Source organism: Erinaceus europaeus, chromosome 16, assembly GCF_950295315.1.
Source record: "Erinaceus europaeus chromosome 16, mEriEur2.1, whole genome shotgun sequence".
NCBI lineage: Eukaryota > Metazoa > Chordata > Mammalia > Eulipotyphla > Erinaceidae > Erinaceus > Erinaceus europaeus.
Genome location: NC_080177.1, coordinates 13,645,639 through 13,670,477, shown reverse-complemented (window position 1 = coordinate 13,670,477; position 24,839 = coordinate 13,645,639). Strand labels below are relative to the sequence as shown.

The following is a 24,839-nucleotide window of genomic DNA, read 5'->3' as shown; positions in this document are numbered from 1 at the left end:
TGTGGCAATCAGAAAGATATTATCATTAAATATTCATGTCCCTTTCATATGTTCCTTTAGTACCATAAACAGCTATCATCCACAAAACTTCCAGAAATACAGCATTTCACATAAGTATACATTACAAACTCAATAACACTGATAGTATTCTGCACCAGATAATATTAAAGATAACTATTATGGGCCTTAGTTGCAAGATTTTTTTTTTTTATTGGCAGTATTCAAGTTCAAGTCTTAAGTCCAGTCAGCACCCTTAAAGAATTTCCTATTTGGTTCAGTCAAATAACGGAAAGATAAGATAATAAATTTTCATTGTTACCATACAGTGAACCAAATTGAAAATGTTTCATTTACTGTTAAATGATAAATTAGCTAGAGTAGGAACTCTGAACACATAAACATAAACACACTTGCCAACAACAACAACAAAAAGCATCATTATCAGGGTTTTTATGGATGTGGACCAATTTCAGGGCAGACTGTACTGGTGTAGAATGTACAACAGTTAGCAAGAGCCATGGCACTGATTTCTTGACCTTCCCAGGGACCGGAAAAAGAAGGAATGCTGTCATTCAGAGAAGTGCTGAAATAAGAAGTTGAGGAAGTAAGAAGTGGGTCAGATTTTAAAACATACACACAAAAATGAAATAATATACACGCATAAGTATCAATAAATGTTATCAAGCAATTAGAAAATTAATAAATGGATCTAGTCCAATGAGCAGATTAGAAGTATGTTCTCATTCATGCTGGATAATGCTATCAAGGAACCCTTTACAATATGTCTGTTTTTGCACCCAGCTCCTAACCATAGTTTTTGGGTTTTTGTTGTTGTTGTTGTTGTTGTTCATTTGTTTGTTTCTGCCACTAAGGTTATCACTGGGACTCAGTGCCAGCACTGTGAATCCACTAACTAAATATAGTCCTTTTGAGAGTTTCCTTTCCAAATTATCAGTGAGGCAGAATTTTACATATGAGTGAAAACTGAATTTATTCTAAAAAGTGAGATGGCACTTCAAAGTCATGTTCCTCTAGAGAAAGTAAGCCAGTTCAAGTTTACTTATTTATTTAGCTTTATTGAGGTATAATGACAAATGATTATCTGTAGAGGGATACAACATGATGATTTGGACACATGTGCATGTAAAAGAACTCCCAATAGTAATTTAACACATCCACCAACTCAGGTATCTGCTTTTTTTTTATGAGGACAATTAAGTGCTGCTTTCCTAGCAAATTTAATTTCCACTATAGAGTACAAATTCAAGTACAGTCACCATGTTACACACAAATGAAAGTTTTTATAATACCAGCCTCTCGCTATGCACCACACACCTTCAGCCCCAAGCAACTACCCATCTAGTCTGTTTTTAGGAGTGTGATTTCCTTTTAAGATTCCACATGCAAGTTACATCATTCAGTAATTGTCTTTCTCTGGTTTATTTCACTTAGCATAGTACTTTCCAAGTTCATCCATATTGTTGCTAATACCAACATTTATTTTATATGGATGAATACTACCCCATCATGTGCATGTTTACATGTCATGTTTTCTTTATGCATTCATCTGTCAGTAGACAGGTAGGTTAATTTCCTACCTTGGCTTCTGTGACTAATGCTGCAAAGAACTTTGGAGTTCTGGCAGTGATTGTTTACTCTGGAGAATATACTCAGAAGTTAGTTAGATAATACAGTATTTCTAGTTTTAAGTTCTTCAATTATTTTCTCTACATCTGAGTCAATTTACCATTCCTCTTTGTGATAACAGCCATCCTAACAGGTGTGAGGTGACCTTTCATTGTGGTTTTGGTTTGTACTTCCCTGATGCATTAATGACACTGAGTAACTTTCATGTACTTCTGACCATCTGGATGCCCTCTTTGGGAAATAAAAAAGTCCACTCAGTACCTCAGACTATTTTTAAAGATGTGTGTGTGTGTGTGTGTGTGTGTGTGTGTGTGTTATTGAGTTGTATGAGTTACTTGTGTAATATTTTAGAGTTTAACACTTTCTTTAATACTTGGTTTACCATTATTTTCTCCCATTCTATAGGTTGACCTTTTATTTTGTTGCTAACTCCCCTTGTTGTGCAGAGCTTTTCAGTCTGGTGAAGTCCTATCTGTTTATTTTTGTTGCTTTTAGTGTGTGTATAATTGAAAAAATTACTTAGTAAGACTTTTTTTTTTTTCCCATAGAAATGGTCAGCTCTAGCTTATGGTGGAGTAGGAGATTGAACCTGGGACCTTGGAGCCTCAGGCATGAGAGTCTCTTTGTATAACCATTATGCTATCTCAAGTTTAGTCTATTTTGAGTTGATGTCTGTGTGTGGTGTAAATAGGATTCAGCTTCATGTTTTGGCATGTGGATATTCAGTTTTCCCAGCACCATCTACTGAAGACTGTCCTTTCTCCATTGTATTTTCTTGGTTCCTTTGTTGAGAATCAATTAACCATTTACTTGTTGGCTTATTTCTGTTATCTCTATTCTACTGATCTATTTGTTTTATGTCAATATCATACTGTTTTGTTTACTCTAGATTCATAATCTAGCTTGAAATCAATGTGATGCCTCTAGGTCTGTCACTCTTTCTCAGGATAATTTTGACAACTTTGAGGTCTTTTGTGGTCTCATGAGGAGTTTTTTTTTAATGCTTTTGAAATTTCAATAGGGAATGCACTGAATCATAGATTATTTTGGGTAGTATGGATTTTTACTAATGTTAATTTTTCTAATCCATGAACAAAGACGGTTTTTCCATTTATTTATCTCTTGAATTTCTTTCATCAAATTTTTATCATTTATAGTGCACAGACTTTTCATTTCATTGTTATCCACTATTAAATTAAATTGCTGATATTCAGTTAATAAATTTTTCTAAGTATTTTATTCTTTTTTGATGATATTATAAATGGGATTGCTTTCTTAATTTCTTTTGTAATAGTTCTTCACCAGTGTATGAAAATACAGCTGTATTTATATATATATTAATTTCTCTTATACTACAACTTTACAAAATTAATGTAGCAGTCATAATTATTTTGGTAGAGTCTTCAGGTGTTCTATATATAATTTTGTTATCATTTTAATTTTTCTTTTTCTGATGTGGGTGCATATTTTTTTCTTGCCTAACTCACTGGCTATAATTTTCAGTGCTTAGCTGAAAAAATATATATGGTACGCTTACTAGGGAAAGATAGAAACAGGTGGGGGGGTATGGATCAACCTGCCAATGTCTATGAACAGTGTCCTTTCTTCTGTACCCTAAAAAGATTCTGGTCCATATCCCCAGAAAGGGTAAATATTAGGGAAAGATAACCAGAGAGTTCTGCACCTCAGTGCCACTGGAACTGGAAACGTTTGTCACCAGGAATTTTTGTTTTTAAACTATCACTGAAAAAAGTTAAATCTGGAAAACACCAGAGAAAGTCAGGCACTGTTTCACCTATCTGAGAGAGACGAGCAAAAAGGGAGGACACTCAGAAGTAGTAACAGATGTAGGTGTGACTCTTAAAGGAAGTGAGAGCAGGACTGTAGAAAAAATGGGCAAAACATATAGATATAGATATAGACTGATAGATACAAAGTCAATCCATATTTGTGACTTTGGGAGAACTATTGCAGTTTCTGCTGGAGGTGGGGTAGGGACACAGAACTCTGGTGGTAGGAACAGTGTGAAATTATATCCCTCTTATAATTTTGTAAATCACTACAATAATTATTTTTTAAAAAATTCAAAAAGAAAGAAAAATGTGGTGTGAGCAAATTTGCTCTCATCTCATGCCTGATATTAGAATAAAAGCTTCCAGCTTTTCCCCATTAACTATAGTGCTAGCTCTCGGTTTCCCATATGTGATTTTCATTACACTGAACTACATTCTTTCTAGACCCAATTTGTTGGGAATTTTTATCTTCATACAGTATGTTGGGTTTTGTCAAATGCTTTTTCTGTATCCGTCAAGCTGACTGTTTCTCCCCTCCCCCCAGAAGAGCCCAGAGCTGAGGATAGGGAATGAAAACAGAAATAAAAGGCTCCCACTCACCTCTGGAAGAGCTGCCTGCAACACACATAGCTCTCATAGGTCCTATTAGTGAAGCTTGTGCTTAGAAAGGTGACACAGTCACTTTCAGCTCCTCTGGGGACATAGAGGATTCCTGGATAAAAGGAAGATTTTAGAAGCTGGACAGAGGGGCTCACCAGGTAGAGCTCACACATTCCCAAGTGTAAGGATCAGGGGTTCAAACCCCCAGTCCCCACCTGCAGCAGGGGTGGAGGGAGGCTTCATGAGCTGAAAAGCAGTGCTGTGTGGTCCAGGAGGTGGCACAGTGGAGAAAGCAGTAGACTTTCAAAGCATGAGGTCCCGAGTCCAAGCCCCAGCAGCATATGTATCAGAGTGATGTCTGGGTTCTTTCTTTTCTCCTGTCTTTCTCATAAATAAAATCTTTTTAAAAAGGAAAGAAAAAGAAAGAAAAGCAGTGCTGCTTCTGTCTGTCTTCCTTGCTGCCTTTCTATCTCCTCCTTCCCTCTCAATTTCTCTCTGTCTCTACCTAGTAAATAAGTGAATATTCTTGGAAGGAGTATTTTATACATGTTCCATAAGATTCTTAATTCTTGGGGAATGTGAAATAAGAAAATTGTAGAGTAGGTGCTTTTTCTAAGCATCTGAGAAAGATATGGTTAAATGAATACTCTGCAAGAAATCTTGTCTGGATCTAGGTATGTGATTTCTGGTGAGATCAGACATGTTCAGGGAGGATTCCATAGACACCAGCTAGGTATGTGATTTCTGTGCAAAAACAGGTTAAAGCACCTACCTGCTACACAGGCACTGATAAGGGACACACAGGATCCTGTGAAGAGGGCACGAATCACAGTCTTAGACAAGTCACTCTTCCGCTGGGGTACGATGGATGCTGCAGGCAAGAAAACAAAAGTATTATTTATTTTTATTTTTTTATTATTGATAGAGATAGAGAGAAATTGAGAGGTGGGAGAGATAGAAAGGGGGACAGAAAGACACCTGCAGCCTGTTTTACCACTTTGAAGCTTTCCCCTGCAGGTGGGGATCAGGGCCTTGAACCTGGGTCCTTGTGCACTGTAATGTGTGTGCTTAACCAGATGTGCACCTGATTCTCCCAAAAAAATTATTATTACATTTCCTCCCTGCCAGGCAACTGGATATATTTTGTGAGCCCCCATTTAGAAGATGGTTCACTTTGTAAAGCGTATGCTCTACTTTGTGTAAAGCCCTGGGTTCATGCCCTTTGGCATTGCATTGAGGCACTATGGGGCACCAAGGGAACTCTGTGAATGGTGGAGTGGTGGTCTCTCCTCTCTCTCTCTGTCTGTCTCCATCTCTCAACTCATAAAAATTGGCCCAAGAAGTTCACTCTGAGATGGCATAGCACATTCAAGGCCATGGGTTTATGGGGGAAAATGTGGGTCTTCTTGATATCTAATTGAAAAGGTAAAGTTGAAATTAAAATACCATCTTGGGCTCTAGGTATAGCCAGGTAGCAAGAATATCTCAAGTCCAAATTAACTGCTACCTGAGAGGACCTGCTGTATGTGGGGACTGGAGGGTTTGAGCCCTAATCCCACTGCAATTCAACTTTTTAAATAATTTTATTTGGGATAGAGACAGAGAAAAAAATCAAGAGGGAAGGTGGAGATATAGACAGACATCTACAGCACTGCTTCACCACTTGTGAAGCTTCCCCCCTGCAGATGGGTACCCAAGGTTTGAACTTATAATGTGCCCTATATGTGTGTGCCCTATAATGTGTGCACTCAACCAAGTGCACTACCACCAGGACCCCACCTCAACTTGTCTATCTGATTGGAACTTGTACTGAAGCACCCAGAGTTCCCACAGCAGAAACTGAGGCCTGGCTGGTTTTCTGGGACACAGAAAAAAATGAATGGATAAATGAACTCACTCAAGCCTCCCAGTGTGATTCCTATGGAACTAAGATTGGCAAACCCACAGAGTGAAAATGTTGTGATGATTTCAGCTCTCACCTAGGAAAAACAGAAAGAATCAATATATAAGTAAACACAGTCCAATGTCAATGTGTGCAGTTCTAGAAATCATGGTAGAAGTTCCAAAGTACTTAGAACCCCTAATCTCATACACACGACCCTAAAAAATGTGGAAAGGATGCTCTGGAAATAACTGCTCATTACCACAGAGAGGTAATGATAAGGAAACTGCTGCTTGCCTCCTTGTCCAACACTCTTCTTATTACAGTCTATGAATGTGAAGAAGGCTGAGGAATGAGGTTGTTGAGTGGAAAGAGACAGAGAGAAAGAGATAAAGGAGAGCACTTTGCAGCAATTCACAGTGAGTAAATGAAGAAGGAACTCTTGGACCATCATTAATCATATCTTCCCTGGATTGCCTCAATAATTATATTATAGAGAATAGGCCAGAGTGGTTGAGTGTGGTGAGATGGGGGTGGGAGAGGCAGAAAAGATAGACCTCAAGGTCTATCTTTTCTCCAGAACTTGGGTTCTGGATCTAAGAACACCCTCTGCCTGCTTTGTGGGTTGGAATGTGATACTGAAAAGGACTCCATGGAGGGGACTGGGCAGTGGTGCACCTGGTTAAGTGCACATAGTACTAAGTGCACTGACCCATGCAAGGATCCGGGTATGAGCTCCCATCTCCCCACCTGTAGGGGGGAAGCTTCACAAGTGATGAAGCAGGTCTAAAGGTGTCTTTCTCTCTCTTTCTCTGTCTCCTCTCCCCTCTCCCTTCTCATTTTCTTTCTGTCCTATCCAATAACGTGGGGAAAAGGCCACCAAGAGCAGTGGATTTGTAGTGCTGGCAACAAGCCCCAGCAATAACCCTGGAGGCGGGGGGAGGGGGGAGAAGGGAGAGAGAGAGAAAAGAAAACTTGGGGGGGGGGGGCATGAGTATAAAACAAACTTTTGTGTAAGACTTTCTGTCTTCCCAGAGACTGGTTATACTTTTCTAGACTGTCACTTACAGAAATCCATTGTTTCTCGCCCCCAATCCATTCTTCCATTCCAGAGAGACGCTTGTTCTTATATTGAGACAGTTGCTGATAGGCCACAAACTCATTTATGAAGAACTTGATCCCAATCATCTCAGCCACTAGTGGACAGTCTGCCCAGTCTACACCCATCATGAAAACCATGGGCCTTAGGATGTAAGAGCAGATGACCTGGGTGAAAGAGATAAATCCCAGGAAAGGGAAGAGTAGATAACAGAGACCAGGAGTCAACAATCCTCTCTGGAGCTTTGTCTCAGTCTCCTTCACCCTTCTCTCCATGCTTGATCTCAACTTACTTAGGATCAGGGGAACAGACATATATAACCTCACCAAGAAGGATAGCCCAACGTATGTGACCACTTACTTGGAAAGTGAGCCCATGAATATCTACCAATTCTCCTAACCAAGAGAGAGTAGCGTTGATGAAGGCCAGCACTGCCAGAAAAGCAATCAGGTTGGCGGCTACATTTGCAGCAAGGCCAATGGCATCTGCGGCTCCATTGCTGGCAGCTTCCAAGATATTCTTCTCCTTCCTGTGGTTATTGGACATAGGAGGAGGAATAATGGTGTTTATATTAGTAGGTCACAGCTGAGAAATTCTACTGCCTTATGTAGAGTAAAAGTGTAAGGGGAGGGTACAGGGCCAGGTTGAGAAGTGATGGCTCAGTGATCTTTTTGGTAGCAATTACACTTAAATACTATCTGATTTCATTGCTATGAGGTCGCATGGACACCACAGACAGAGGTAACTGCCATCAACAAGATCAAGATAAATGAGAGGGTTAAATGAAAGAGAAAACCATTGTGATTACCATGATGTTGATATATATATGGAATCACATTTTTCCTTCTCTGGGAGACCCGACAGCACTACCCACTGTTCTGCACTGATCTTATCTCCCAAATGATGCACCTCTCTGGACTCACCCACGGGGCAATTTTACCCCCTCCTTATTCTTGAACTTGGACTCCTCCACTTCTGGATATACCAGCTTTGACAAGGCAAGAGCACCCGGGGCCGCCATGACAGAGGCAGAAATCAAGGAGGATGCATCCACCTGTAAGAAGCGCACTGGAATCAGCCTCTGCGGAGCCCAGACTAGGTCTCACCCACGAGCGATCACATAGGCCACGCCTACCCCAAAGGATATGAAGGCTCCCAACACTGTGCCTGAAATGGTGGCAAACCCTCCAGTCATCACTGCATGGATTTCAGAGAATGTCAGGTCTGCCAGGTAGGGACGGATGAGCAGGGGAGCCTCTGTCTATAAACAAGGGAAAGAGACACATTCAAATGGATGTGATGCCCAACCCAGAACGACCTCCCGGGCGCCCCAGGACACACCTCTCCAATGTGATCTTTCAGGCCAGAGCTCTGCTCTCAGCCTGCCTTCCACTTCTCTCCTCCCCAACCTACACCCCTCCTCCATCTCTCTCCTAATATTACCCTGACTGACACTGTTTTCATCTGTTTTCTTTTTCTTTTATTTTTTTTCCCTCCAGGGTTATTGCTGGGGCTCGGTGCCTGCACACGAATCCACTGTTCCTGGAGACCATGTTTCCCCATTTTTGTTGCCCTTGTTGTTTATCGTTGTTGTTGTTGTTGTTGTTATTATTGTCATTGTTGTCATTATTGTTGGATAGGACAGAGAAATTGATAAAGGAGGGGAAGACAGAGAGGGGGAGAAAAAGACACCTGCAGACCTGCTTCACCGCTTGTGAAGCGACCCCCCTGCAGGTGGGGAGCCGGGGGCTCAAAGCCGGATCCTTAAGTCAGTCATTGCGCTTTGCCCTATGTGCGTTTAACCCACTACCGCCAGGCCCCCCTCATCTGTTTTCATACATGTTTCCTCCATCTATCCAAATGTAAATGCTAAAGAAGAGAAAGTGTGTATTTGTATCTGTGTTCTCAGTATTTAAAGCCTTATACTTAATGAATGGCCACATAGAGTACGTACTTACTAAGTACATACTAGTTGCTTTGAAAGCACTCATTCATCAGTCAAGGAGGTGATACAGTGGCTGAAATTTCAGACATAAAAGCTTGGGGCCAAATGACGGTTCACCCAGTAGAGCGCACACATTACCATGCATATAGACCCAGGTTTAAGCTCCTGGTACCTGTATGCAGATGGAAGCTTCATAACTGGTGGAGCAGTGCTATAGGTGTTTCTCCTCTCTGTGTTTCTATCTACATTACACTCTATCAATAAAGGGTGGGACGACTAGGAATAATGGAGTCATCACGGGGCACCAAGCCCCAATGATAACCCTGGTAGAAAGAAGGAAATGGAGGAGGTGAATGAGGAAGAGAAGAAATAGCAGCAGGAGGTCCCAAGTTCTATTCCTAGCACTGCAGATGCCAGAGTGATGTTCCAGTCCTCTCTTATAAACAAGCAGACCTGCTCCACCGCTTGTGAAGTGACCCCCTACAGGTGCGGAGCCAGGGGTTTGAACCAGGTTCCTTACACCAGTCCTTCTGCTTTGTACCATGTGCACTTAACCTGCTGCACTACCACCTTCTCCTCCTCCATTTCCTTCTTTCTACCAGCGTTATCACTGGGGCTTGGTGCCCATGATGACTCCATTATTCTTTGTGGTCCCACTCTTTATTTGATAGAATGTAACACAGAGAGAGTGGTGAATTTCAGACAGATGGTCAAAATGATATGAAGTTCTACCCAACTGTGTACAACCTGAGATAATGTTACTTATCACTTAATGAGGGACTACTACATACCTCGTGTTGTACTAGATGCTAAGGATGTAGGTGGAGGGGGTAGATAGCATAATGGTTATGCAAAAAAAACTCTCATGCCTGAGGTTCCCAAGTCCCAGGTTCAATCCCCTGCACCACTCTAAGCTAGAGCTGAGCAGTGCTCTGGCAAAATAAAAATAAAATAATTCCTGAAAAGCTAAAGATTTTAACATAAATACGGCAAAGTTTCCACTTTTAGGATTCTATAGGTTATCAGGGGAAACTAGACAAATTGTGGCTATCTTCAGCAGTGTTAAGTACTATGGTAGAAATATATGGAAGTACTCTGAGAACATTTCAGAAACAGCAAAGTACGTATGGCCTTAAGAGAGAAGGACTTCAATACTATCCCTTGTCAGTGTGATAAGCCATCGTCTCTCACAGTAAAGTGATCAGTCAACAGCATATACAGAACTCTTATGCCATGTAGACAAATACATCAAACAAATGTTATGGGAACTAGACTTGGTGTTATTCCTGAGCAAGGCAAGCTTTATCTCCAAGAGGTCTTTGAAAACAAGAGCCACAGGAAGAAACCAGAATACAAAGCATACATCTTTCATAGCACCCCCAAAGGAGGATCAAATTTGAAACAAGATATTTCTCTAAATTTTTGTGTGGGAAGATGGGTTGGTGGTTAAAGATACCTAAATTAAGTGTACTCAGGCAAGTGTTATAGGACATGGAGTGTGAAAGCAATGAGCTGAATTCTTTTGAGTTTCTGAATCTTCTTTCATCACAGATTAGTTGTTCATACCTTTTTAATTAATTTAACTTTTTCAGAAGGAGGGATTGGAGATAGATAGCATAATGGCTATGCAAAGAGATTTTCATGCCTGAAGCTCCAAAGTCCCATATTCAATCCCAAGCACCACCATAAACCAGAGCTGAGTAGTGATATGGTAAACAAAATTAACGAATTGATTTTTCAGAAGGAATATACATTTTTCTTAACAAGTTTCCTGTCACTTTGTTTAGTTCCCAGAGAAAAGAACACCTGAAGGCCTCAAGATGCTTACCATGCCCACAAAGATGTTTCCTGCCACAGCCAAAGTCTCTGTGGCAGTGGTGCCCATGGTGATTTGCAAAAACCAGGCAATCTATAATGACACAAAGATCTAAACCATTAACGTTAGCAGGAATCATGGAGAGAACCCACTAAAACCCCTCCTTCTCCATCTTACTAGTAAGGAGACTAAGATGTAGACTAGTAAGCAAATTACAGGGGCAAGGTGGTAGCACACCTGGTTAAGCACACAATTACAGTGTACAAGGATTCAGGCTCAAGCTCCTAGTCCCCACCTGCAAGAGAAAAGCTTCACAAGTGGTCTCTCTGTCTCTCTTCCTCTACCTCACCCACCCCTCTCAATTTCTTTCTGTCTCTTTCCAATAATAAATATATATATTTTTAAAAGCAAGTGAGTTAGAACTCACCATGAAGTGATAGTTTGGTCCATTTCCCCTTCCTATTCTGTTCCTTATCCTGTCTAGGGCCTGGGCCTGACCATCTGATACCAGGCATTCTTAAGTGTTTGGTTTTTGTCATCCGTGAGGTGGCACAGTGGATAAAGGGTTGGACTCTCAAGCATGAGGTCCTGAGTCCCATCCCTGGCAGCACATGTACCAGAGTGATATCTGGTCCTTTCTCTCTCCTCCTACCCCTCTCATTAATAAATAAATAAATAAATAAATAAATAAATAAATATTTTTAAAAGAGTTTGATTGTTAAGCATTGGTTCTACTACTCTGAATCCTACACTTGAGTATTTTCCCAAGGTGTCATCATCATGCCTCCTGACATATCATAAGATAAAGGCCCATCTGCTGTAGAAGAATAACTCACCTTCTGAACAACCCACTGCACAAGGCCCAGGTAATAGAGAATGGACATCACACACCCAAAGAAAATGATGATTGGTAAAGCCTGCAATGAGAATAGAGTTAAGTGGTGAGGTAGTACATTGAATGTGCTCAATTGCCCTAAGTGGACTGTATTCCAGCCCTCTTAGTGAAGCTCTCAGCATCTCCAAAACAGCTGAAGCAAGGCAAATACTCAGTAGATATTCTGGGGTTTTCTTCCCCCACTCCTATTTCATTCCACCATCAGATAGTAAGGATCATCCTGCCATACCACCCCAATACTGATCCCTCATTCCTGCCCATAAAATAAAGAAATATAACCTGGAAAGCAAAGACATCCTTGACCAGCAGATCCCCAAAAACAAAACTGGAGCCTGCCAGGGTGTAGCTCAGGAATATCTGCAGGTGAAAGAGAGAGTATTAGAAGAGAACAGGGGAGTCGGGCGGTAGTGCAGTGGCGCAAAGCACAAGGACCGGCATAAGGATCCTGGTTCGAGCCCCTGGCTCCCCACCTGCAGGGGAGTCACTTCCCAGGTGGTGAAGCAAGTCTGCAGGTGTCTATCTTTCTCTCCCCCTCTCTGCCTTCCCCTCCTCTCTCCCGTTCTCTCTGTCCTATCCAACAATGATGACATCAATAACAACAATAACTACAACAAGGGAAACAAAAGGGAATAAGTAAATAAATTTGGAAGAAGAAGAGAAAGAGGGAGAGGAAGGAAAAATAGAAGAAGAGAACAGGGGTAAAACCAGGAAGATCACAGCCATGACAGGTTCAGTTTCACGTATGATTAAGCCTCACGCTGCAGGGAGTAAACCCCCTTTGACAGAATCCAGGTGAGCTGTTCCCATGAGACAGAGAGAGGACTCAGTAGGTCAGTTCTCTTTACCTACATGCTTACTTGTACCCCAGTCAGTACACTCGCTCCTATCCCACCACCACCACCACCATCAACAAGACACTGGAGATTTTGTGGTCATGGGAAATGCAGTTCCCATCCTTAACATGAATCGGAGTTCAACAGATCATCCTTGCCAGCCAGCCAGCATAGATTAAGCCTGCACTGAACATCAGGATAGAGCAGCCTGGATATCTAGCAGCATCAAAGACTCGATGTGGCTCAATTTTGAGTGTCTGTACACCAGTTGTCTAAGAAATTGTACGGTGGTGATCCTGCAGGTGACGCAGTCGATAAAGCATTGGACTATTAAGCATGAGGTCCCAGGTTCAATCCCCAGCAGCACACGTACCAGAGTGATGTACTGATTCTTTCTCCTCCTAGCTTTCTAGTGAATAAATAATTCTTTAAAAAAAAGAAAGGAAGGAAGAAAGAAAGAAAGAAAGAAAGAGGAGAAAGAAGTTGTGTGGTGTCACTGCCTGTTAGAGGTACAGTAACAAATTAGCATGCCACTATCAAAATTAACCAGATAAATCACTTCACCAATGAAGAATGGTCATGTGCCACCACTTGGGAAATCAAGAGAGGTTGACCAGTCTGTCACCCTTATCCATTTATGGGTCATAAATGTTTCCCAATCTCCTCATGCTTCCTCCAAATTTCCTTTTCCTAGAATTATTTTTTTTAAAAAAAGTAGTCCTCATAATCATACCTGCATCTGGTCTCCTAACCATTGAAATGCAATAAATCCAGGATCAGTTCTAATGACCAATATTCCAAAGACAAACTGAAGACCCAGACCCCAAAGCACTGTTCTCCAGGACACCTGGAACCAAAAAGAACATTATTCTAATGAGAGTTCTGCTTGTCTATTACCTAGCCGGAGTTTAAAAAATGGGTACATGTAATCTAAGCAAAACCAAGCTAGGATATTAACAGTAAATCTGTACCTAGATGCATTAGAAGCAGGAGGAACAGGGCAGTAATATGTAAAAAGTTATATATGTCCATGTCATTTTATGCAAATAAATTGTCATAAACAATGCTCTATAAATCATAAAACACATTCCTATTATTACATGCACTACAAATTATTATATTATATTCTAGCTGCATTGTTGCCTCGTTCATTATGTCTTTTGATCTTTCTTTACATTTGTCTAGATCCACAAAAGTGATGACAAAACAATGGGGGCTGGGTGATGGCACACCTGGTTGAGAGCCCATGTTGCAATGCTCAAGGACCCGGGTTCGAGCCCCCAACCCCCACCTGCAGGGGGAAGGCTTTGCAAGTGGTGAAGCAGTGCTGCAGGTATCTCTCTGTCTCTTTCCCTCTCTGTCTCCCCGTTCCTCTTGACTTCTGGATGTCTCTACCTAATAAATAAATAAATAAAGAAAATTAAATAATTTTTAAAATCTCATTAATGACTTGGAAACTTCAGGTTGAAAATAATAAAATGTCTGTGGCTTCTAAGAACTTCAAAACTTCTTATAGCAACAAAACTACTAGAGGTAAATGCTAGGGTCATGTGTTACTCAGCCCAACCTGCATACACAAGACTCACTGCACTGTGGCGTTTGGAGCAGGCAAAGAGGATGAGGACAAACATGCAGATTCCTGCGAAGGAGATGAGCTGCTCTGGCCTTTTTGCTGTGTCCAGAGCCAGCCACAAGATCAAGCCAACCAGACAGAGTCCTGCAAACACCCTGCAGAGGAACGCCAAGACCGTGTCATGCATGGATTCAGTGAGTGAGTTATAACTAACTGACTTCAATTCTAAAAAACAGTACACTTTAAGAGCAGGCAAAATGGCACAATAGTTTCTTATAAATCAGACATAAATTGAGAATCATCTGGTAGTTTCCTAGCAACCACCTCAGTCTCCCAATCCTTGGCTTATGGAATAAAATTTCAGGAGGCTAATTTGAGGACATAAATGACAGAAAAGGCTGAGCCTTTTGAAATGAACTGCATGTGGCCTGGTGGGTGGTACCCTGGTGCACCAAACAGACCTAATCAATACATAAGATAGTTTCTGCAGATCTGAATGTTAACATCATTTTATTCCAAGGGGAAAAAATTTTTAAAAGGAGATTACATATGAAAACAAACCAAAATAGTGCTTTTTTTTGTCTGTTGAGATATTTCAGGGACATCATCCACATAGACAAGGATTACAGGTCAAATTTGGCTTTCAAAATGTTCTCCCTATGAAACCATGTCAATTAAGGTGAACAAACTCTGACTTCCAGGTTCTATGTCGCCAATGAATAAAGTCTTAACTCTATTCCCCAATAGCAACTCAAATTTTCACTATAAGTCTGGTGTGTCTCCAAAATATTGCTGTTGCAGATTTTTTTTTTTTTTTGGCAGATGCTTTTAACACCAATTTCCTGGATAACAGACAGAAAAGAGGAACTTCAGAGAGCCTGTAAGTCATTCTTTCAACAGGCCTGTGTGCCATACTCAGATGAGACTTGGTTGCTGGAGAATGCAGTTCAGTGTACACTAAACCGGTAGTTTGCTCTTTAAGGTCTCAGGAATTGCAAAAAATAACACTGACTGCAGTTAGCCTGAGAGAGTAGAGAAAAAGAAAGACACAGAATGTGTCAGGGGTCTGAGGTAGACACAAATGACCACCAAAATAAATAAATAAATAAATAAATATGTTTAATGCAGTTACAATTTTCTTTTTTTTGTTTTGCTTTTGTTTGTTTTTTGTTGTTTTTTTTTTCTCCTTCTTGACATGAACCTGGTAATAAAAGACTGAAACTCTTGTTTAAACCCTCCTGCCTTCCCCCTCCCAATGCTGAGACACAAGGCTATAGGAAACCGGCACAGAGAAGCATGCAACTCTTGGCTGTGTGAGCCTTGGTGTTGAAAGTGTAGGCAAGTGTCTAGGAGACAACCTGGGAACTTTCAAGGGAGAAAAAAAAAAAAAAAGAAATGTTTGAGGTGAGTTGTGAAAACTGCAATATTGAGGTTCTTACTGTATTTACCTTTTCATCCAAAGCTTCAGGGTAGCGTTATTAAAGGGCTTCAGACATCCTGTTAATTTTTTACCGAAGAACTTTTTCAGAAGACGGTGAGCCACGACCAGTAACACCAAACAGGTAAGCACAAACAAAGCTAATGCCCTTTGGAAATTCAAGATGCAAGCTGCTAGGAAGTAGGCAGCATAGGCTAAAATAGAAAGAAGGTACAGGGTAGGTACAGGTACAGGTAGCTGCAAAGTACAGCTCCTAGGGGCAGGTGAAGCTCTAGTCAAGATTACTTAAGACTTGAAGCAAAAAGAAAAAAAAAAGTCTTCCGAGTAATTTTTCCACCCAACCAACTAAGGCTAACTGGCAATTCTCCAGTCTGAGATGGACGACTGATTGTTTTTTTTCTCAAGGATGCCCAAGAAGAGTTTGGCTTAGTTTGAATGCTGCCTTTTTCCCAGTCTGCTGGTGAAATCTCTCTTGTTTTTCTGTCCCTTGAAGTGGATGTGATCAGCATTCATTAGATTCTTTAAAAGTCACCCTTCTCAAAATGGTATAACCCCAGTCATGTTAGCCTTTCTTTTCTTTTTTCTTTTCTTTCTTTCTTTCTTTCTTTCTTTCTTTCTTTCTTTCTTTCTTTTTTAGACAAACTGTAAACAAGGATACTACTAGGAAGTACAGCCATATTGTCTCTATCCCAAATATAACTTTTGTTCTCACCATTCCAGCTGTCTCAATATTGCCATCAAAGAACTATATATCATTGTAGGGCCAGGTGGTGGCACACAAGTGGTTGAGCACACTTGTTACAATGCACAAGAACCCAGGATGGAGCCCCTGGGTCCCACCTGCAGGGGGAAAGCTTTGCAAGTGGTGAAGCAGGGCTGTAGGTATCTCTCTGTCTTTGTGCCTTTCTATCTCCCCTCCCCATTTGATTTCTGGCTGTCTCTATCCAATAAATAAATAAATATAATAATAAAAAAGAACTATATCATCATCATGTTTTAGACAGAGACTTCCTTTTTTAAATGACTGTATTTTATATCATTAATCTTAATACTAAGCCAGCAATCCAGAAATGTATATTGGGAGTTGGGCGGTAGCGCAGTGGCTTAAGTGCACAGGCGCAAAGCCCAAGGACTGGTGTAAGGATCCCGGCTCGAGCCCCCGGCTCCCCACCTCCAGGAGTCGCTTCATAGGTGGTGAAGCAGATCTACAGGTGTTTCTCTTTCTCTCTCCCTCTCTGTCTTCCCCTCCTCTCTCCATTTCTCTTTGTCCTATCCAACAACAATGACAACAATAATAACTACAACAATAAAACAACAAGGACAACAAAAGGGAATAAATAAATATTTTAAAAAAGGGAAGAAATGTATATTATAAACTTGTCTCATAAAGTCTGCAAGAAGGTAAGGGAGATAGCAGATTCTCATGCCTGAGTCTCTAGGTCCCAGGTTCAATCACCTGTACCACCATACCAGAGCTAAGCAATGCTCTGGTAATAATAATAATAATAATAATAATAATAATAATAATAACATAAAATAATATATATGTGTGTGATAAAGTCTGCAAGAACTTTATTCAATGCACCACATTGAATCAATGCACCTCACTGAATCAAGACATTATAAGAGATAGCTGGGAGAACCCACCAGAACACTGCATTTGAAAACCTGCATTTGAGCCCCAGTGCCACATGGGAGCACCATAAATGGCACTGGGGAAACTCCTTGGGTAATGGGGTGATAACTATGATGCCTCTCTCATATACAAAGAATGGAAAATGGGGCTGTGGAGGCATTTCAGGGATTATCACTCATTGGCAAAGCCCTGGGCCATTCTCTGGTGTTTCATAAAATTTAGCTTTTAAATTAAACTGAGATATAACAAGATTTTCTGAAGCATATATCAAATAGCATAACTCGGAAATTAATTTACTCTCAGATTTTCTTTATTCCTGGAAGTAAAACTCAGTAAAGTATGATCCCTCTATAAGTAACTATCAGATATATATATTAAATAGCCCTTTAGATGAGTTTGTGAGTAAAGTTGTTTTTCATCTGGTAATACACTGGACAGAAGGTCGTATCCCTAAAATGACTGTATCTCTCAACTCCCATGAATTTTTAACATCTCACCCAAACACAGGAGAATCAGCAAGATCTTCTTGAACAAAGCAGAGTGGGATGTGTAGAAACTTCTTGCCCTGGAGAAAGGTTGTAGGTACCTATCAATGAAAATCCAAAAGTTAAGACATAAAAAGAATTCCACTCCAGAGTTTGGAAAGCAGATATGATTGCTATGTGCTGAAAGGCAGAATCAGGCAACCCTGGGGTCTTGGTAAGATGCAGCCTGGGAGGATGGCTAAGAGTGTGACTCTAAAGACAGACAAGAGTTTGCAGTCTGTCTTTGCTCATGTCTGCTGTGATCTTGGAAAATGATCTAACATCCCTGTCTTATCTAGTCCTCACATCTGTAAAATGGAAACTGATCATAATAACTTTGATGGTGTGGTATGGAACTATATATTGTAATCTTAAAATATTGTAACTCATATTGTTATGTGGAAAACTGAGAAATGTTATGCATGTACAAACTATTGTATTTACTGTTGACTGTAAAACATTAATCCCCCAATAAAGAAATTTAAAAAAATATTGTAACCCACTATTAATCACATAGAAAATGAAAAATAAAGTGAAAGAAGAGTTAAGTGGGTTGCTTAAAGGTTTTAGAGTACCTGAAGGATATCATTAAATTTATTTATTGGAGGACTAATGGTTTATAGTCAACAGTAAAATACAATAGTTTGTATATGTGTAACATTTCTCAGTTTTCCACATAACAATTCAACTCCCACTAGGTCTTCCTCTGCCATCATGTTCCAGCATCTGAACCATCCCCCCACACCCCTATACCCCCAGAGTCTTTTATTTTGGTGCAATACACCAACTTAACTCCAGTCCAACATTATCTTTTTTTGTTGTTGTTTTACCTCCAGGGTTATCGTTGGTGCTCAGTGCCTGGTCTACAAATCCACTGCTTCTGGAGGTCATTTTATCCATTTTGTTGTTGTCATTGTTATTGTTATTGTTGTTGGATAGGACAGAGAGAACTCGAGAGAGGAGAGGAAGATAGAGAGGGGGAGAGAAAGACACCTGCAGACCTGCTTCACTGCTTGTGAAGTGACCCCCCCCCCCGTGGGTGGGGACCCAGGGGCTCGAACTGGAATCCTTTTGCTGGTCCGTGCTCTTTGGCTCATGTGCACTTAACTGGGTGAGCTACTGCCCGGCACCCAACATTATCTTTTTTATAGGTCTCAAGCTCCATTTCTTTTTTTCATTTTGAAAATATTTATTTATTCCCTTTTGTTGCCCTTGTTGTTTTATTGTTGTAGTTATTACTGTTGTTGTTATTGATGTTGTACTTGGGTAGGACAGAAAGAAATGGAGAGAGGAGGGGAAGACAGAGAGGGGAAGAGAAAGACACCTACAGACCTGCTTGATCGCTTGTGAAGCAACGCCTCTGTAGGTGGGGAGCCTGTGGCTCCAACCAGGATCATTATGCTGGTCCTTGCCTTTGCGCCACCTGCGCTTAACCCACTGCGCTACCGCCCGACTCTTCCCAAGCTCCATTTCTTCAGCCACTCAGGCCCTGAGCGATTTCATTTTTTTTTAATATCTTATTTATTTATTACTGAGAAAAGAGGAGAGAGAAAATGAACCAGACCTCACTCTGGTACATGTGCTGCCCAGGATTGAACTTGAGACCTCGTGCTTGAGAGTCCAGTGCTTTACCATACATTGTGCCACCTCCTGGATCAGCCTGAGTGATTTCTTTAGCCCTCTGGAGCTACTGGGTGAGTTTGAAGCAATTGTAAATTTGGTGCTTGCTGGCAATGCAGTGCCCTGTCTCCATTTGAGTCTTTCTCTTCCTCTCCTGTTCTCACTATCCATGCACAATCGCCAACCTTCAGATAATGCTTATTTATCAGAAGTCCCAATTGTTCTGATGAAATTCGTTGTGCTGTCTTGTTGTAGTATTTGTTTTCTGAGGAGAGTTAACTTCTCAAGACCATCTCACCATAGCTCTGTGCTAGAAGCCCCTCTTTTCTTAACTTGCTGGGTGTTCATTTGTTTGTTGTTTTTTTCTTTTTTCTTTTCTTTTTCTTTTTTTTTTTTTTTTTGCCTCCTCCAGGGTTATTGCTGGGGCTTGATGCCTGCACTATGAATCCACTGCTCCTGGAGGCCATTTTTCCCTTCTGTTGCCCTTGTTGTTTATTATTGTTTTTGTTATTGCTGCCGTTGCTGTTGGATAGGACAGAGAAAAATGGAGAGAGGAGGGGCAGAGACAGAGATTGGGAGAGAAAGACAGACACCTGCAGACCTGCTTCACCACCTGTAAAGCGACTCCCCTCAGGTGGGGAGCCGGGGCCTCCAACCGGGATCCTTACGTTGGTCCTTGCACTTTGCACCATGAGCGCTTAACCACTACCACCAGACCCCCTTGTTTTGTTTTTTCTACCAGGGTTATCACTAGAGCTTGATGCTACAACTGTGAATCCACTGCTCCCAGCTGCCATTTTGTCTCTTTATCTACTCCCCCCCCCTTCTATTTTATTTGATAGGACAGAGAGAAACAGAGAGAAGGGGCAAGGGAGAGAGAGAGAGATAGATAACTGCAGACCTGCTTCATTGCTTGTGAAGCTTCCCCCCTGCAGGTGAGGATCGGGGGCTGGAACCCAGACCCCTGCATGGGTCCTTGTGCTTCCTGCTATGTGTGCTTAACTGGATGCACCACTGCCTGGCCCCTAAAAGTACATTTTAAAGAAGAATTAAACATTTTTTAAGAGTTTCAAAATTTTACCACTGTATCATTTCCTATGCCACAAATTAAATGTTGTTTTTGTTTTTTGCCTCCAGTATTATTATCGGGTCTCGGTGCCTACACTGCAAATCCACTGCTCCTGGAGGCCATTTTTTTCCCATTTCACTGCCCTTGCTGTTGTAATTATTGTTATTGTTGCCATTGATGTTATTGATGTTATTGATGTTGGATAGAACAGAGAGAAAGAGAGACACCTGCAGACCTGCTTCACCACTTGTGAAGTGACTCCCCCTACAGGTGCAGAGCTGGGGGCTAGAATCAGATCCAGAATCTGGATCCTTACTTAACCCACTGCGCTACTGCCCGACCCCCAAATTAAATGTTTTTAAACTTGTTTTCTCTATGATTTTAAAATTTTTTTTATCTTTATTTATTGGATAGAGACAGTCAGAAATTGAGAGGGAAGGGGTGGTAGTGAGGGAGAGAGACAAAGAGACACCTGCAGACCTGCTTCACTACTTGTGAAGCTTTCCCCCTGCAGGTGGGTGGGTACCAGGGGCTCAAACCTGGGTCTTTGCGCACTGTAACCTGTGCACTCAACCAGGTGCGCCACCACCTGGCCCTCTCTATGAAATCCCTGAGTTAATTCTTTTTTATTTTTATGTATTTATTTATTGGATAGAGATGTAGAAAAATCAAGAGGGAGGGAGAAGGTAGAGAGGGAGAGAGAGACACCTGCAGCCCTGCTTCACTGCTTGTGAGGCTTCCCACCCTGCAGGTGGGGACGAAGGGCTTGGAGCTAACGTGCACATTCAGCCAGATGCACCACCACCTGACTCCCTGAGTTAATTCTTAAAAATGAAGAGAAGTTAAAAAAAAATGCTTTGGGGGAGAGAGAACACTTCTTTGGACTAAAATTACATATCCCCATTACAAATGATCCAATATTCTCTTCTGACTTCTCGGTGTATGACTTTTGCACTTGTTTTTATAAATAACGGACTCATCTGCATCTGTTTATTTATTTATTTACTTATATAGTGATATTTATATATTTTATTATTGCCACCAAGCTGGGGCTCAGTGCCTGCACAACCAATCCACTGCTCCTGAAGGCCATTTTTTTAGTTGCTCCCCCCCCCTTTTTTTTATATGACAGAGAAATAGGGGTGGCGGGGACAGAAAGGGAGAGAGACAGAGATACACCTGCAGTAACTGCTTCACTACTCATTAAGCTTCCCCCCTGCTGATGGTGAGTGGGCTTGAAATCAAGTTCTTTCTCATGATAGGGTATGCACTTAACCAGATACACCATCACCCAGCCACTCCAGACCCATCTGCTTTTTTTTTTAACCAGAGCACTGCTCAGTACTGGCTTATGGTAGTGGTGCAGGGGATTGAACCTGAGGACTTGGGAGCCTTAGGCATGAGAGTCTTTTTGCATAACCACTATGCTATCTACCCTTGCCTGATCCATCTACTTTCCCCCCCAAATAATTGTCTTATATGTTACTTCTTTAACAATATGCATGATCAAATTCAAATATTGTTTCCACTCATTCATCTTTGACATCTGTTACATATAACATTGTGAACTCCAGCCTGTATTCTAGACACTTCCTTTTTTTCTGACTTTCAAGGCTGTGGCTTTTTACTTTCTTTATTATCTCCCTGGTCTTTCTCTGCCTTTTTATTTCTTGTTTCTTTTTATTTACATCCCTCAACTATGAGTTTTCAGAAGAATTTTTTGAATTTTTTAATAATACAAGTAAGTTAATTTCTATGCCTCAATTTTGGAGTCAGAAAAATAAAAATTAAAGTTAATAATTACATAAGACATGGCCCAGGAAGTGGCACAGTGGATGGGGCATTCAGCTCTTGAGGATGAAGTTCTGATTCGATCTTCAGCATCATCTGTGCCATAATAATGCTCTGGTTCTTTCTCTCCCCGCTCTCTTTCTCATTAAAATAAATACTTTTTAATTTTTATTTATAAAAAGGAAACACTGACAGAAACCATAGGATAAGAGAGATACAATTCCACACAATTCCCATCACCAGAACTCTGTATCCCATCCCCTTCCCTGATAGCTTTCCTATTCTTTTTTTTAAAGAATTTATTTATTTATTTATGAGAAAGATAGGAGGAGAGGGAAAGAACCAGACATCACTCTGGCACATGTGTTGCCAGGGATTGAACTCAGGACCTCATGCTTGAAAGTCCAATGCTTTATTCACTGCACCACCTCCTGGACCACAGCTTTCCTATATTCTTTATCTCTCTGGGAGTATGGACCCAGGGTCATTATGGGGTGCAGAAGATGGAAGGTCTGGCTTCTTTAATTGTTTCCCTACTGAACACGGGTGTTGACAGGTTGATCCATACTCCTAGCCTGTCTCTCTCTTTCCCTAGTTAAATAATAGTTACACAATGCGTTCCACATAGTAGTAAGTACTCCCGAAATGTAAACCATTATTAGTACCATTGTTGCTAATAATTTTTGTTACCCATCCAACCAACACTAACCACACAAAATTCCTATTATATATTATACAGATTTAAATAACAATAAAAACATACATGTGCATGTAATAATTCCATGTGACTGTCTTTTCTCCTCAGTAAGACCCCAAATTCCCTGAGAATAGAGCAAAGTTGACATTCTGTAGATCAAGTGGCTAAATTCAGCCCACCCTAGACCCTTAGACCCTAACTAAGCCAGTTGCAGAATACCTGTTCTTGTGGTGAGTGGGAGGCCCCAGTTCATTCCCGAGGCTATGTTCGTCATTCCCGAGGCTATGTTCGTCATTCCCAAGGCTATGTTCGTCATTCCTTCTACTTCCCTCCAGGTTTACTCCTTCTTCCTATATGGACAGGCAGAACCAGTCAGTCAAAGGGCCAAACACCCTCCATGAAGCGATGTACTGATAGCAGCCCACAGATCTGAACAGAAACCAAACTGCTAGATTACCAAGAACTCTGGCTCAGGGTTCTCTATGCCAGACACCACTGCAGGCAGAATAATGGCTTCTTGTCCATTTGTCTCCTTCATTTTCTGTTCTCCTCAACTGAAATACAGTACAAAAGTTGAAAGACTGGTGGTTTCATAATGTGGTCTGGGGAGAAATTTTAGAGCAAGCAACCCACAAGAAAACAATAATAAAAATCTTTAGAGATTTATTTTCTTAAAACCAAGAAGTGGAAAATTGGAAGCATAATGTTACCATGGTACATAAAGAAAATATAGACTTCTGTTTCCTCCTGTGAATAGCCAGGGAGAGGCCATAAGATAGAAAAAGACAAGTCAAGGGCAAGGAGAATTGTTTTACCGAATCAGTATTTTACCCAAGACATGGAGAGATTGACTAAATGACTCCCTTCGGGTTTGTTTGTTTGTTTTTGTTTTCTTTTTTTTTAATTTTTTTTAACTTTACTTTCCCTTTTGTTGCCCGTGTTATTGTTGTCGTCATGGTTAGCTAGGACAGAGAGAAATGGACAGAGGAGGGGAAGGCAGAGAGGGGGAGAGAAAGATAGACAACCGCAGACCTGCTTCACCGCCTGTGAAGCGACTCCCCTGCAGGTGGGGAGCCTGGGGCTCAAACCCGGATCCTTATGCCCTTCCTGCGCATCGTGCCACATGCGCTTAACCTGCTGGGCTACAGCCCGACTCCCTTGTTTTTGTTTTCTACCAGAGCACTACTCAGCTCTGGCTTATGGTGGTGAGGGGGACTGAACTTGGCACTTTAGAGCCTCAGGCATGACAGTCTCTTTGCAACCATTATGCTATACCCCCATCCATGGCTCTCTTGTTTTATTTCATTTTATTTTATAGTCAAATCACAATAGGCGAGTAAATTTTGTGTCATTTTCTTTATCTCTGTCATCACTGCTCTGGCATAACTTTCAGATAAAAAAGTGTGGGGTGGGGGTGAGTGGGGAGCTTCCTCCAATGCAGTGGGGGACCAGGCTTGAACCTGGGTCACACAGGGCATAGAGCAGTACACTATGCAACTGAGCTTAAACAGGAATCTTTTTTTTTTAATTTTTTTACTTATAAAAAGGAAATATTGACCAAACTGTAGGATAAGAGATGTACAACTTCACACAGTTCCCACCACCAGACCTCTGTATCCCATCCCATCCCCTGATAGCTTTCCTATTCTTTATCCCCCTAGGAGTATGTGAACAAGAATCTTGTAAGACCCTTTAAAGCAAACTGGGGAGACGACATAATGGATATGGGAAAAGACTTTCATGCCTGAGGTTCAGAAGTCCCAGTTTCAACCCCCAGCACCACCATAAACCAGAGTTTAGTAACCCTCTAGTTTAAGATAAAAATAAAATAAGATAGCCCCCACTCCATGGTCATTTAATTTTTCACAAGGGGGGCCCTATTAAGTGGAGAAAGGAGAGTCTCTTCAACAAATGGTGGTGAAAAAAATTGGGTTGAAACATACAGAAGAATGAAACTGAACCATTACATTTCACCATACAC

At 41.1% G+C, this 24,839-nt stretch overlaps 1 protein-coding gene across 1 annotated transcript; it reads right to left on the bottom strand.

Annotated features, from left to right (window-relative positions):
- Nucleotides 1–23,416, bottom strand: SLC28A2 (solute carrier family 28 member 2). The gene is made up of 17 exons (XM_016185637.2): nt 23,316–23,416; nt 23,078–23,208; nt 17,655–17,743; nt 15,532–15,715; nt 14,097–14,238; nt 13,244–13,357; nt 11,957–12,034; nt 11,619–11,699; nt 10,795–10,875; nt 8,157–8,282; nt 7,945–8,075; nt 7,382–7,550; nt 6,991–7,188; nt 5,938–6,019; nt 4,813–4,911; nt 4,041–4,152; nt 1–583 (listed from the first exon to the last, which is right to left on the bottom strand). The coding sequence occupies exons 1-17, from the start codon at nt 23,394–23,396 to the stop codon at nt 451–453; spliced, it is 2,031 nt and encodes a 676-aa protein (XP_016041123.1). The 5' UTR covers nt 23,397–23,416; the 3' UTR covers nt 1–450.
- Nucleotides 23,417–24,839: the final 1,423 nt, after the last annotated feature.